The sequence below is a fragment of the Elephantulus edwardii genome, unplaced genomic scaffold (assembly GCF_000299155.1).
Source record: "Elephantulus edwardii isolate Elephantulus edwardi_28Jun2011 unplaced genomic scaffold, EleEdw1.0 scaffold00018, whole genome shotgun sequence".
Taxonomy (NCBI): domain Eukaryota; kingdom Metazoa; phylum Chordata; class Mammalia; order Macroscelidea; family Macroscelididae; genus Elephantulus; species Elephantulus edwardii.
The window spans coordinates 24,628,337-24,644,441 of NW_006399768.1; the positions used below are offsets into that span (position 1 = coordinate 24,628,337).

A 16,105-nucleotide genomic window follows, 5' to 3' on the forward strand; every position below is an offset into this window, starting at 1 on the left:
CTTTGGCAAGGATTTCTTACATGTTAGCATACAACTTAATGTTCCAACTAAATCTTGGCAGTGTTCCTTCTAGTGTATATTTTCATTCATTAAACTGGTTATAGTTAATGCTACTAAATTTTAGTGACCAAAAACTGCCCTTCATGGTAGTCCAGCAGGGAGAAAGGCTTTGAGTGTTTCATGCAGCCCCTGTGTGGTACAAATGATTACGTGCTAGACTATGACCTGAAAGTTTAGTGGTTTTACATGGACCAGAGGCTCCTTGGAAAACAGAGCTAATGATCTGCTTCCCAAAGGCCATCGTGAAAAACTTCTGAAGCAGTTCTGCTATGCACCCATGGGGCCTGGTGAGTGAGGAACTAAGGAAGCGAATAACAACAGTGCATTATGTGCTTTCAGATGCCATGCGATTTTGAAGAAATTTGAAGAAGCTTTGATGGAGATGTCCCGTTCAGCTACAAGCAGTGGCTTTTAGCTCAGTGTACTTAAACTCCTGAGGAGGAAAACTTTCTTCCAAGTGAAGATAACTTTGAAGTATACATGTATTTACATGCCTGTATTCTGGTGTTGTGCATGCTTTGTTTTTTAAGTTATTAAAGACATACCTAAAGAATAACTTCTTTTCTTTCTTTGGTATTTACAATTTTTTTGGGGGGGAGGGGTGATAATTTAAACTATCAATTACATGCAGAATTTGGAATGAAACTTATTCTTTATTAAGAAATGTACAGAATAATTTTATTATGGTCTGAATTCAAGATGTTTTAAATCATCTGTGGTCGCTGAGGAAGGCATAAATTATAGTAAGCATCCTTGTTCCAAAAATCTGGGCCTTTCCATCCACACCAACCCTAGATTTTGGAGAAAAGAAAGGGAAAGCTTTTATAAAGTTACAGGATGACAAGAACTAAATAATAACATGAGGTTCTAGCAGCAGAATACTGGAATAAAACTCCAAATTATTATAAAAAAATTTGTATTTCAACAAAGCCTAGAAAAACAACTGAGTCAACTTAAGATAGTTTTAAAATTTTTAATTCTATAATACTAAATCAAAGAATGCTTAAAAAAAGAAAGTCTCTCTAGTAATAACTGTTATAACAAAACCAGTATTTTATTATAAATACTGTTTTACAACTGGCATCAATGGCATGATAGTTTTTCTTTTTTACTAGTAAAAAACATTGTAATATGCACCATTTGACCTTAGATCTTATGAAATACAGGAATAGAAACTGTAGCTTGCCTTATGAGTTGTATTTTATGCCTTTTCATTTTCTTTAGGTGATAACCAATTCTACTTTCCATTCAAGTAATTATTAATACTTGGCCCATTGTTGTATACTGTTGAGTCAGAACTGACCCAAGGCTGACCCTCCAGCGGGCCTTTGTTGTTGTTGATGTTATGTGCCTCCAGTCGCTTGCGATTCATAGTGACTCTATGTACAACAGCCTGTTTCTGACACTCCCATCCCGATTATCCCAGTCACTGAATCAATCCACCTCATAGAGGCCCTTCCTCCCCTGCGCCGTCCCTCCACCCTCCCAAGCATGATGTCCCTCTCCAACGACCAGTCTCTCCTTACATGTCCAAAGTATGTTAGAAGGAGCCTCAGAATCCTTGCCTCCAAGGAGCCGCCCAGTTTAACCCTTTCCAGGATGAATCCGTTTGTTTTCCTATCAGTCTATAGTACTCTCAATACTCTTCTCCAACACCACAGCTCAATGGCATCAATTCTCCTTCTATCTTCCCTAGTCATTGTCCAACTCTCTGATGTATAACAAGTATAACAGACCATGGCCTATATCAGACACACCTTAGTCTCCAGAGAAAAAACATTGCTCTTCAGTACTTTGGAGAGGTCCCTAACAGCAGACTTTCCCATGGCAATGTTGTTGTTTGTTGTTGTTTAATGCCAATGAGTCGTAGACGACTCATAGCGACCCTATGAACGACACATTCCCGGAAAAGCAGTCCATTCAAAGGCTTGCCACGATTCCTGCACTCCCCACCACCACGCTCCTGCCTTCTGGCAAGGAGAGCTTCCATAAGAGCCTGTGAAGGTGCCAGCCAAACCAGGAACAACATGGCCGCTTCCTTCCCAGCTTCCTTTGGCTTAAGGCCACCTCCTGGTTCAAACCTTAGGCCCAGGCTGGCTAGCCTCACTCTAGGGACAGAGCAAACCTGCACGTCAAACACATTCCTGAAAAAGCAGTCCACTCCCATGGCAATACGCTTTTTAATTTCCTGGCTGCTGGTGCCAAGAGTGTTGATTGTGGAGCCAAGCAAACTAAAGCTGTGAACAATCTCAATCTCTTCACCATCCATCCTGATGCTGCCAATTGGTCCAGTGGTGAGAATCTTTGCCTTCTTGACACTGAACCTCAATCCATATTGCAGGCTGCAATCCTTGACCCTCTGCAGCAAGCGCTTCAGGTCCTCCTCAGTTTGAGCAAGCAGGGTTGTGTCATCTGCATAATGCAGATTGTTGATAGATCTTCCACCAATCCTGACCCCACATTTCTCCTCACAGAGCCCAGCCTCCTGGATAATCTGTTCTGCATACAGGTTGAAACGGTATGGAGATAGGACGCATCCCTGGCGTACGCCCTTCCCAATTTTGAACCGTGAAGTATTGCCCGGCTCTGTTTTGACGACTGCCTCTTGGTCCAAGTATAGGTTTCACATAAGCACGATCAAGTGTTCTGGGATTCCCATTCTTCTCAGAGTCAGCCACAGTTTGTTATGATCCACACAGTCACATGCCTTTGCATAGTTAATGAAACACAGACATTCCTGTGGTATTCCCTGCTTTCAGCCAGGATGCATCTAACATTAGCTACAATATCCCTAGTATCACAACCCCTTCTAAACCCAGCCTGGACTTCTGGCAGTTCTCTGCTGATGTGCTGTTCCAGTCGTTTTTGGATAATCTTCAGTAGAATCTTGCTTGCATGTGAAATCAATGATTCTGTCCTATAGTTTCCACATCTTTGGAATGGGAACAAATATGGATCTCTTCCAGTCAGTTGGCCAAATGGTTGTTCTCCAGATTTCTTGGCACAACTTGGTGAGCCTGTCCAGGGCAGCATCTGTTAGCTGAAATATGTCAATTGGTATACCATCTATTCCTGAGGCCTTATTTTTTGCTATTTCCTTCAAAGCAGACTGAACTTCCTTCAGCACCATAGGCTCTTGCTCATATATTGTTTCATTAAATTCTTCTGTATCTGCCAATTCCTTTCGATAGAGTGACTCAGTATATTCTTTCCATCTTCTTTTAATACTTTCTGGATCATTTAATATTCTGCCTAAAGCATCCTTGAATAGCAATTCGAGGTTTGAATTTGTTCTTCAGTTCCTTGAGCTTAAGAAATGCTGAGCGAGTTTGGCCCTTTTGATTTTCTGACTCCAACTTCTTGCACATTTCACTGTAATATTTTACTTTGTCATCCCATGCTGCCTTTTGAAATCTTCTATTCAGCTCGTTAGTATCTTGAATTCTTCCTTCTGCTTTGGCTTCTCTGTGCTCCAGTGCAATAGTCAGAGTCTCTTCTGACATCCATTTTGGTCTTTTGCTCATCTTCTGTCTTTGCAATGACCATCTGCCCTCTTCCTGGATAATACCCTTGATATCCTCCCACAACTCATCTGGTCTTCGCTAATTGATGCTCAAGGCCTTACAACTGTTCCTGAGATGGTTCTGAAATTAGGTGGGATAGACTGAAAGTCATATTTTGGTTCCCGTGGATTCAGTTTAATTTTCCTCGGCTTCAGCTTGAACTTGCATATGAGTAGTTGGTGATCTCTTCCACAATCAGCTCTTGACCTAGTTTTCACAGCTGATATTGAGCTTCTCCAGCGGTTCTTTCTGCAGATGTAATCTGATTCCTAAACAGGTGAGATCCATTCCTAATCAAGTGAGATCCATGTATATAACCTGCGTTTATGTCTCTTAGAAAACATATTTGCAATGAATAAGTCATTCATTGCTCAAAATTCATTCTCTCTCTAGCTCCACTTTTGTCACTGCGTCCATGTTTTCCAACTACTGAATCTTCTTCTCTGTTCCCAACTTTTGCATTCCAGTCTCCCATTATTATCAATGCATGTTCTATCTATCTCCAACTGTATAAGTTGGTAGAAATCTTCTATTTCCTCTTCTCTGGCTCTGGTTTTTAGAAGCACTTAATTGCTCTGGAGGAAACTGCCCATCCTTCTCCCTCAGAGCAGGTGGTGGATTCAAACTACGTGCCTTTGGGATTGCAGTGCAGCTTCCTGCCACTAGGTCACCAGAGCTCTCTACTTTGTCCCTCATAGATAAACAAAACCTTACTATGTATATATAAATTTATCAACTTTCTTTTAGGATAACTTGTTCATTAAAGACTCTGTTGAAGACTGGTCAGAGTTACATGATGCCATGGTCTTTCCTTCGAACACGTGTTGTTGGGAAATCTGGCAGGACCTAGAGTTGAACTGAACATTCTATAGAAGAAACTAAGAAACTAAGGTGTGTTAGCTCTCATTTTAGTGTAAAGGATGAGGGCTGAGTGATGGTCTTCTTATTTGTTATTTTCCCTCCTGATAAGTATGAAACACATTATTATACTGATATATTGATACATGATATCAAACAAGCTCAAAGTAAAAAAAAATGCTGAAACGAATAGGCACAGAGGAGAGTGAGCCCAGCTTCTTTTCATTGAGGTGACTGGCCTGGAAATTACAGGAAAGTTTCACAAGAGGGTGGAGAGGTCTGCCAGAGGGCCTCAGAATTCCAGCAACAAATATTTCTTACAAGTGTATAGCCAGAATGTTCTTTAGGAGCAAGAATGTGAGACTGTATCTCATATTCTTTACATGTTATCAGAAGGTACAGCCCTTGGAGAAGAGCATCATTCTTGACATTTTTTTCTTGGGATTCCTTGTTATCTGATAGTAGATGGATGGAAAGCCGAGAGCTACTGAAAGACTTTTTTATAATGGGTCTAGTGTTTAAGGCAGTGCCTGGCACATATTAAGTACTATAACAAAGACTGAGCAAACAGAAAATTACCTTTTCCAAAATAACTTGCAGATCTTCAGCACCTGTATAATGTGGATCTAGAATCAGAAATTTAATCTGCCCTGTCATCTCATTCCATGCAACTCCTAAAATTGTGTGGGCCAAAACTCCGCCTCCTACAGAAAAAAGAAATAGCATGTTAAGGTCATACACAGATTTGGACTTCCTATTCAAATTAAATTTTAGAAGACTGATGATTTTTCCTTTTAAGTGACTTCAAGTAGCATTTGTAAAAATAATATTATACCTTTAATATAAAAATATACCATTATATCTAAAATAATTTATTTCATTACTATATTTCTTCTTACAACTGTTTCTCCTCCCTTGTGTTTCCAAATTGGAGGGCTCAACTTCAGTTGCCATATCTGCTGGTCTACTCTTAAGTGTGCTCTGCTGTACATACAGGGTTTTCAAAGGCCAGTTATATTTCAGAAGTGGATGGCCAATCCTTCTTCCTAGTCTGTCTAAATTTGGATGTTCACTATTAGAAGAATATTTAACAGACAAGTATTTTATCTAGCAAGTTAAAGATACTTCCCTTACAGAAATAACCAATACATTCACTGCCCACTGACCCCAAACACATATGACTTGTCTCTACCCTTTCCCTGCAACCTCTCCATTCCTTGCACACCTGGTCAAGCCCTCCCTTCCCCAGTCACCTCTCAGTATGAACACCAGTCACTTCTGTGATGCCTTTGCACTACACACTGCTACTGGTCTCTCATGCTTTTGTCCAACTCTTGTTTAGGAGGATGTAAGTCCAAATCCCATGTAGCAATTTCAGAAAAAGATTTTTGCTTGAGGCTGTACTTAGGGAAGATCCTGGCCACAGGGCTTCTGCTAAGTTCTATGACTTACTGTCTCAGAGACTTGAACAGTACATTGACAGAGAACTACCAGAAATACAGGCTGGGTTTAGAAGAGGTCGTGGCACTAGGGACTTTATTGCCAATGTCAGATGGATCTTGGCAGAAAGCACAGAGTACCAGAAGAATGTCTGTGTTTCATTGACTATGCAAAGGCACTTGACTGTGTGGATCACAATAAATTGTGGCTGACCTTGAGGAAAATGGGAATCTCAGAACACTTGATCATGCTTATACAAAATCTATATTTGGACCAAGCAGCAGTTCTCAGAACAGAGCAAGGAAACACTGCATGGTTTAAAATCAGGAAAGAAGAACGTCAGATACGCACCCTGTCCCCACACCTTTTCAGTGTGTATGCAGAACAGATAATTTGCGAAGCAGGGCTTTATGAGGAGGAGTATGGTATCAAGATTGGAGGAAGACTAATAATCTACGATACAACACAACCTTGCTTGCTGAAACTGAGAAGGACCTGAAACACTTGCTGTAAGAGGTCAAGGACTATAGTCTTCAACATGGACTGAAGCTCAACATCAAGAAGACAAAGATTTTCACCACTGGGCCAATTGTCAACAACATAATTGATGGAGAAGAGATTGAGGTTGTTAGCAATGACAGCTTGCTCACATTCACAATCAATATTCTTAACACCAGCTCTCAGGAAATCTAAAGACGAATTGCACTGGGAAAATCTGCTGTCACGGACCTCTCCTGAGTGCTGAAGAGCAACAATGTCAGTCTAGACACAAAGGAATGCCTAATGCAGGCCATGGTCTTCTCAATTACTTGTTATGCTTCAGAGAGTTGGATAATGACTAAGGATGACAGAAGGATAGATGCCTTAGAGTTTTGGTGCTGGAGAAGAGTCTTGACCATACCATAGATTGCTAACAAAAAGGTCTGTCTTGGAGAGGGTGAAACTAAGTCTCTCCTTGGAGGTTTGGATTTTGAAGCTCTGCCTCACTTACTTTGGGCATGTGACCATGGGATATTGGTCCTTGGAAAAGTACATCATGCTTGGAAGAGTGGACAGACAGCCCAGGAGAGGGAGACCCTGGATGAGATGGATTGATACAGTAACTGGGGCAATATTGGTGTGTTGGCATTAGTGAGAGTGGATCAAGACAGGGAAGGATTCAGAGCTGTTGTATGTAGGGTCACTATATATCACAGGAGACTCAAATGCACATAACAACAGTAACATACTATGACAAGTTTGGAAGCAGGAGTGGCATCCACTTCCTAAACAACATGGCTCTGGAAACTCTATGAACTTTGATGAATGTTAATAGTTGTAGAGGGGCTTCAGGCCTTTTGTTTATAGGGTCGCTATGCGTTGTGCTCGACTTGAAGGCAATCAACAACAACTATATTTATGGAATTACACAGAAGGAGCCTGAGACATGGCCACAAAACATCAGCCTTCTCCCTACAGCGCACAGTCACTCTCTCACCTACTCTTACTTTGCCTTCTAGTATCATAGAATAAGTCTTGTCTGTCAGAGAATTAATATTCTTTAAATCAGTGAATCTAATCCTCTTATTTTGCATATAAAACCCACAGAGGTTTGCAAGTTGCATCACATAGCTAGCCAAATTATTGTGACTTCAGATTCCTAGATGAGTGACCTCCTGTGTCCATCAGCTCTGGTGACCTAGTGGGTAAGGAGTTGAGCTGCTACTGCAACGCGAGTGGTTTCAATGCACAGCATAAAAATGGACAATCTCTTCTTGTGTGATTTACAGCCTCTGAAAGTCGGCTGGAGTTATATTAGTTATAACTCAATATTAGTTGGAGTTATATTAGTTATAACTCAATTCTGACATGACGGCACAAGAAACCTCGATGTGTTGACTAAGTTAAGTCTCTTCTTAATCTTTACTTCTGTTAAAAAAAAATAGACAGGGAGACAATATAGTGTGAACTTAATTTTAAAATGTTTAAAAGGGGTAATTTTATGTAACAGTAAATATTCGTATTAATAAGTTTTACATATTTTAAACTCTATCAGAAGAACTTAAGATTTCCAAAACACTTACCAATCATCACTGGAGTCCCTTCACTCTGGAAATGAGTAGCCAGTTCCTGGCCTTTAGAAGCCATTTCAGAACCTTGACTAGAAAGAAACAATTTTTGTCTTGGATGGACCACTTCAAAATATAAGGTCAAGTAATGAGCTTGGAGGCCAGTGGTTTTTTTCCTTTGTTTATTTATATAATTTGTTTTCTTTTATGGTATATTATTAGGGAATATATATATATAAAACAATAATACACAAGAGTAAAAAATGACTTAGCAATTGAAAGGAATATAGCTTTTCTAAATATTTTTAAGGACCTCACTTTTTGCTTAAGGACCTGAATTTTTTAGAAGGAACTGAAACTGGTCACCATGGTGGGCAGGGACTTTTATTGTATAGACTTAACTATCTGAAGAATGAGGCTCAAGCCTTGTGCTTTTGTCTTCCTGTTAGTAGACTTGAGTCTCAATGTCTTCATTTTTAAATTGGGACCAATAGGACCTGTACTGTCCACATGACTGAGGAGATTTCAGGACTAAAAGAGAAAAAGTCCATGAAGTTAAGGTGAAAATGTCAACAAACTATTTTTAGAGACTCCTTCAAGATCCTATACTATTTCAGAAGACCCTGGGGATGGAAACAATTAACACCCAGAGTCTACCCAGTGAGAGTTTGGAAATCAGTCCCAGCAATCTCCTTTGAAACATAATCAGCCACTGAAAACCTCAGTTCTCTAACACATGGGGTTGCCATGAGTCAGAACTACTACTCTGTAATTGGTTTAGTAATAGATTTTCAACTCTTAAGAAGGGGAAGAACACAAAGTAAGGGATACTTTTTTTCAAAGTGCCATATGGCACTATTAAAGAATACAGAAATATTTTAATGTGCCAAAACTTTGTTTTTAATCACTGTATACTTCCCTACTTAAACAATTGTGACCACTGATTTCCACAACCTGTCCAGATCTCAGCTATAAAATCACAAGTTTGATGTACTTGTATAATAATAATATTACTAAAATTAACAGAGAAAATGGAGTGTAAAAGATAAAACCTAATAGAAAAAGATAAGACCTTATAGAAAACTGTAAGACAATAAGTATTGTCCTAAAAGATAAGCCATAATGGAAAATGGAGTGTAAAAGACAAGACCACAAATCAGGAAAAAGCTAGTTAATAGTCATAGAAATGAATATTTTTTTAAATTTATGTTTTCTAATATTTTTATATTACCATTATAAAAATATATTAGAAAAAATTACATTCTTAGCACACTTTGCTTGTTTATGAATACCATAGGAAGAAAAGGAGTATAAGTAAAAAGATTTGATTTTTCCCTTTTCAAAACATTTTAATGATTTGAGCATGAAAAAGGCTGACTTTCTAGAACTCCAGTTCAAGCTTATTTCTAAATTTTCTTCTAACTAGATAAAATTAAGGATGGGGGAGGGGGAGGGGTTTGTGCGGGGAGAAGGGTGCAACAATGAATGAATGGAATTCCAAAATCTCTGTAGATGTTCATTGAAATGAAAAATAAACAACCTAAATAAAAAAAAATTAAGGATGGATGATTAAAAGCATATCATAAAGTTTACTTATAAACATAAAAGAACTTCAAAAATATTAAGAGTAAAACAAGGTTGATAAAGCAGCAAAGATGGAAAAAATGAAAATGAATGAAGAAAAATGGAATTTTCTAATCTTAAGTACTATTTCTTTGTATGTGACAACTGGCATTTTCAACAACACTAAAAAATCTCTTATACAACTATTTTGCACTTTAATACATACATGACAGCAATGAATGCTGAGGTGTCAGATGCAGGCAAGAGTGATGTGGGCGCTGGTGGTAAAGGTTATGTTTCAACTAAACACGGCTGTGATTTGCAGTGTTTTTGGAGTTATGTAATGAGGTCATCATTAGTCTTTCTGTTATCTGGTGTGGTTTTTCTCTGTTTTCCCATAAAGCAAATTCTGCATAACAACCTGGACTTTGGAACCTAAGTAAGTTGGGAGGTGAGGTGAGGGTGTATTATTGAAATAAAAATCACAAGCTTCACTTTGCAATGCTTTATCAAATCAGAATGTCCTTACCTCACAAACAATATTTTTGAAGTTACACCAATCAATTGGCTTAGTACCAGCTGCACCTCAATAGAGCCAATCCACTGCCGTGAACCGACAAATGTTGCTGGTTTGTCACCCGCATCAACTAGAGCCTTGAGATATTTAGAAATAAGGGGAAAAGAAATTACTTCATACGCAAGATTTGTTATTGAAAAATCACATTTAGAGCATTTCCCTGACTACCCGCATAAAAATCTGTTCCCCTTCAAAACATAAATAAGTTTGAATCATACGGTAATTATATTAAAGACTCAAGAAAAGTACAACGGTTTTAATGTAAAAAGGACTTTTTGAACCTGCTGGATTTCTCTGTGGGTTGGGATGGTTCTTTCTGTGTATCCCTGATGCTTGAACCAAGAGCAGATTGTTTGCAGAGATCGATAAGCACAGCCCCAGCCATTGTCATCGATCCGATCTTGCATATAATGATGATAGCCATATGTGCCCTGGACCACAAAAGTCTACATAAAAAAGAAGAAATATGGTAAAATATTAATTGTAGATGGAAATATTTTTATAAAGGCCTGAGCCATGCTTACTATTCTTAGTGCTAGCCCATTACTTTGTATTTCATAGTCATTAAGTTGAAACCAATTCATAGCCGGTCTTCACTGGGTCTCTAAGACTGTAAATAACACTGGAGGAGATTGCCTATCTTTCTTTAGAGAAGCAACTGGTGGATCTGAACCAGCAGAGAAGCTCAAGGCTTTTGTAACAGAACAAATCTCTATGGACTATGGCACCAGAACCCCTTAGTTCCTTAATATAAATGCTTCCGCAGCTATGGTTTAATATTGACCTTTCTTGGTCTTTTATTAAAGGTTCAAAACTCTAACCTGGCAAGACATCTTCGGACCACCTTGCTCAACTTCACCTCCTGTTAATCTTCCCTGATGTTGATTTTTCTCTGAGTTCAAATATGACAGGGCATCTGACCTTACAGTCCTATAATTCGTGTTCTCTGCCTGGAACAATCTTTTTTCCAAATAATTTTACAGCATTGCACCTTTATTTTACTAAAGTCCCTATTCACCATTAGAAACCTCCCCTAACTCTCCAATATAAATATGGCATGCTCATTCCTTCCTGCTGCTCTGGTCATCACTCGGTCCTGGTTTACTTTATTCTTTTCCAAAGCCTTTATCACTACTTGACCCATTACTTGCTAGTTTTAAAATATCTGAAGGCACGCAGTTCAAGGCCACCAGCTGCTCTGTGGGAGAAGGGTGGGCAGTCTCCTCCTGTGCTCTGAAAACCTGCCAGAAGGTGAGCTATGGGTTGGTTCCGACTCTACGGTCCACAACAACAACAACAACAACTCAAAAAAGTATGGGAGCTCAGTGAAATAATTCCATCTTACCCTCAAGGGTGGTCTGGTGGAACAGTAGTAAGGAGTTGCACTGTTAACCTAAAGGTACACAATTTAAAATCAACAACTGCTCTGCAGGAAAAAGATGGGCAATTTCCTTCCATGCTATTAATTACCTTGACAACCCGCTCAAGGGTCAACAATGGACAGGTTCTGACTTGATGGTACACAACAACAACAAAAGAAAACAACAACATCTTACCTTCCAGTAAGAGGGCTCTGGTGGACTAGCAAGTAAGAACTTGTGCTACCAACCCAAAGGTATATGATTTGAATCCACTAGCTGGTCTAACGGAGGAAGCTGGGTGATCTCCTGTGAGATTTTACAACTTCTGGAAGTCTACTGGCAGGTCAGCTGTGAGTGGTGTACAATTTGATGGCAATGAACAACAACCACCCTTTACTAATGAATGTAACATGTATGAAACACATAATGAATCAATCCTGAGAAATTCTATTGGGTATCAACAAAAAACAATTCATGATCAACTGATTTCCACAGGCATTAGTTAAACTTACCATTCCAGAGTCGATGTTAGGTGGATTAAGAAAAGTATGTGGATTTCTAATATATCCATCTTTGTATGGTTCATTGGGAAAGTGATAAGCATTAGACCTTCTGAAATAAGGTCTGTCATGAGGCAAGTTGAAGCGATCATGTAATTCCTAAAATTAAGAAAGATGAGGAAAAAAAGTCAGTTCTGTAGCTTCTGAACCAAAAATGAAATAAAATGAAATATGAAACAGAAAATATTGGTTATAGTAGTTTTCAAACAATAATAATTTAATTTACTAAAGTCAAAGAGGGTGGGACTTAGTCACCATTTATCGAGTAAGATTTATTTTTGCTTGTCTTTGTACATCAATAGAAACTGGTAAGGAACACAGAAAAATGGAAATAAATTACTTGTTAGAATGGATATAATTAAAAATGTTAGGTTATCTCTTCCAACAGTCTATCAAAAAACATCTGGGCTAAAAGTTTATTTTGACACAGCCTTTTATGTAAGTAATTTATATGTAACAATGGGAAAAAAAAGCAAAGCATTTTGTGAAATCATGTTGAGAGTGCTTTTTAAATCTAAGGGATATGGAAACATATGTTAGATCAGTACCAACTGATTACATAAAATACAAAGTATATGAATGAAACAATGTATACAAATGATTGCAAAAATGTGAATGATGGTATAATACAAAACTTAAAGAAAAGAAACATGATGTATATAAATGATTGCACGCAAATCAATAAAATGAAAACAAAACAAAGCAAATCTAAGAGATAGTGAATAAATTTCAAAGTAAAAGTTAAGTGACAGGAAACCAACCACTATGGCATGAAAAGAAAAATACACATATAAATGCTTAATATGTGCTATTTTCCTATGTATGTAAAAACAAGGTACTGTAAAAAGTTTGACAGTTTCTTCATCTAGTCTAGTGGTTTGAAGAAGTTAATCAAATCTTGTCGTTATTGCCTTTGCAAATCAATTCATAAAGCATTTTAGCACTTACAAAGATGCACAGAGAGTTAAAGTAGTCTACCTCTTCTTTGAGAAAGAAATTAGGAATATATCCTACTGTATAATTTGATGGGTGTTAAGGTAAGCTACATATTAAAAAGATGTACCCCTAAATTAGTCATTTTGCCAGTAACTGTCTTCATTTCTTTGAGTGCTGACTATATTTTCTCCAAAAATTCCTCCAAACCCCAAATTCTAATCAGAATTACTACATATTCTAATCGTCCTTCATTAACTGTAGTTTTGTCTCTCACAAATCTGCAAATAAAAGAAGGGTAAAATGAAGTGTTCACACTGATCGATCAGTTGCTCTAGGTATTTAAACATCTTTTGAATTATGGATTTTATGAAAGGAAAAATACAGACATTTCAAAGAATCTATAGAATACATTTATGTATATGAAATTAATTTAAACATATGGGTTCAACATAATATTTTTTAAAGACTGATTTTAATATGAAATTCCATGAAAGAGGAAATGAATGTAATATATAATACAAATACTCTGCTTCCCATACTTTTAAAATTGATCACAAAAGAATGTTGAGTTGAGAGAATGTATAATTAAATAAAAAAATGAATGATGGTCACTTTCCATCTCCTAATAATAAAGGAACCAGCTTTACCTTTCTATAGGCCTGCAGCTGACCATCTGGAATGCCTGACGGATAGGATATTGTTATGAGATTTTTCTCCCCTGGTAATAAAAAGTGCAATGGTTCAGGCACCACAATAGATGTTCCTTTCATATATTTCAAAATGCATTTTTCCATATCAGTTAGTTGACTATGAATTGCATCAACTAGAAGTTTACGAACTCTGTGAGAGGAAATATATAAGCATATTAACAAAAGTTATCCATGGCTGTGACCAATGAAAATTTAGAGCTAACAGATACTTAATAATAATAATAACAACAACAACAACAATAATAACACCGACAACTATTTAGTGGGCCAATCTGTTAAAGGAAGCCTGAATTATGCAGAGGAAAAGAATATATTTGTTCTCTGTGGATAAAGTGGTTGAAGGTCTTAACACAACTATTTCTTCCAAATGAACATTTACTAACTAGATGCTTCTTGGTATAATAATTACTATAAAGTTGCAGTAAAAACTGTCATACCTTATACCAACAAACCTGAGGTAAGTCTATGATATTTAAAAACAACCTGTGATTCTTTTGCAGAAGGGTCTTCAGATGTGCCAGCAGTGCTAGAGAACACTTACCTTCCCCAGGTTTCTTCTGGAGCAACAGAAATAACGGCATCAACTGGTAAAGTCATAGTGACATAGTGATGTCCTCCGCTCTCTCTTTCGATGATGGGGGTGACGGCACTCAGAGGGGTTGACATTTCCAGCATAAGATCTATATTTACGATCTGCTGCTATATAGATAAAGAGCAATAGTCAATGTGTAGTACACTGAACAACAGCTATAAAGAATGAATGTGAAGAACATTTAAAGGCAACACAAAATCTCAGAGTAAATTATTTAAAAGAACCAGTCTTAAAAATTCTGAGGATGTGGCAAGAATACACTGCTGGTGGAGTTGTAAAATGGTACAACTACTCTGGAAGGCAGTTGGGCACTTCCTCAAAAAGCTAAACACAGAAATTCCATATGACTCAGCTATTCCACAACTTGGAATATACCTGAGAAAATGAGAACTGAGGCACAAATGTAGATTTGTACACCAACGTTCACAGCAGCATTAGTCACCATCGCAAGAACACAGAAACAGACCAAATGAATGGATTGAGAAATTATAGTACATTCACACAATGGAATACTACGCAGCATATACGAGCAGTGTTGTTGTTGTTATGTGCCATCGAGTCGTTTGTGACTCACAGTGACCCTACGTACAAGAGCCCTAAATGCCGCTCTATCCTGTGCCAACCTTGCCATCACAAACGCACTCATTCCCATGACTCCACTCACAGAATTGATCCATCTCATCGAGGGTCTTCCCCTCCTGCCCTGTCCCTCCACCCTCCCAAGCATGACGTCCCTCTCCAATGACCAGTCCCTCCATGCAACATGCCCAAATATATGTCAGATGAAGCTTTGCCTCCAAGAAGGCTTCACCTTCTCTAGGACAAACTTGATTTTTGTAAATTATTGCGTAACTTGGAAGGGACTGGACAGCGTTATGCTGAGTGAACTGACTCAGTCCCACAAGGACAAATATTGTGTAAAACCATTATTGTAGAGTGAGTATAAAGATCCAAGAGGGGTGGGAGAGGGTGGAAGCAGAGGGATGAGGATGTGTGGTGGGGCAGGGGATGGGGGAGGATTAATCATTGGGTTGTACAATTTGATGGGTGGGGGAGTGAGGGAAATTGAAAGAATGTGTTCTTGAAAACAATGTATTCTAATGTTGTAAATAAACTAGTAGGAAAAAAATTCTCTGGTTCAAAATAATTTGGGAGAAGAAATGAATGGGGAATATAAGACTGGCCATGTATTGATACATGCATAAGCTAGGTATATATAGGCTCACTAAGGTCTATTCTACTATTCAAGTTCATACAGATTTAGAAGTTTCTAAAAATCAAAATCAAATGAGCAACATAAAATAACATCATAAAACCAGGAGAAAGGAGATGTATCAGAGAACTTTTAAAAAGATTTTGACTATATCCTCCTGTCTAAAGAAACAAATTTTGAAGTCTAGTACTTAATAGGTTTGAGCTTTACCATGGAATGAATTAATAACTTAGTCTCTGTACTGCAGAAGTGAACAAATATATTGGGAACTATGGGAGCCAGCTTTCTCACTAAGAAAAAGTCGGGAATTGTGAGGAGCAGAATAGGACTTAAGGTATATATAAATGCGAATGCATGCACTACATATGCATGCCTCTATATAGCACGGGTGCGTAGTATGGGAAAAGTACAGAATGAGCCCGGACCATCTTGTTCCAGAAAGTAAAAGAAGGAAATGCTCAAAAATAGAATGTTTAAGGGATCCCAATTTGAAGAAGTCCCTATTAGCCAAATCTTGGAAAACGTGAGCATCAAACCACAATGAGATACCATCTCACTCACATAACAGTGGCCAAGTTTAACAGGACAGCAAGTAATAAATGAAGGAGAGGATTGGTGAGGTAG

At 38.1% G+C, this 16,105-nt stretch overlaps 1 protein-coding gene across 1 annotated transcript in view; it reads right to left on the reverse strand.

Annotated features, from left to right (window-relative positions):
* Positions 1 to 698: 698 nt before the first annotated feature.
* The window catches only part of UFSP2 (UFM1-specific peptidase 2), a 26,606-nt gene continuing 11,199 nt past the window's right edge, over positions 699 to 16,105 (reverse strand). Inside the window, exons 4-11 of the mRNA XM_006882245.1 lie at positions 14,218 to 14,375; positions 13,614 to 13,806; positions 11,983 to 12,129; positions 10,391 to 10,555; positions 10,062 to 10,186; positions 7,985 to 8,061; positions 5,061 to 5,185; positions 699 to 851 (exon numbers count right to left, since the gene is read on the reverse strand). Of these exons, the coding sequence (XP_006882307.1) occupies positions 765 to 851; positions 5,061 to 5,185; positions 7,985 to 8,061; positions 10,062 to 10,186; positions 10,391 to 10,555; positions 11,983 to 12,129; positions 13,614 to 13,806; positions 14,218 to 14,375 (1,077 nt within the window). The 3' untranslated portion in view covers positions 699 to 764. The remainder of the gene's footprint in view (positions 852 to 5,060; positions 5,186 to 7,984; positions 8,062 to 10,061; positions 10,187 to 10,390; positions 10,556 to 11,982; positions 12,130 to 13,613; positions 13,807 to 14,217; positions 14,376 to 16,105) is intronic.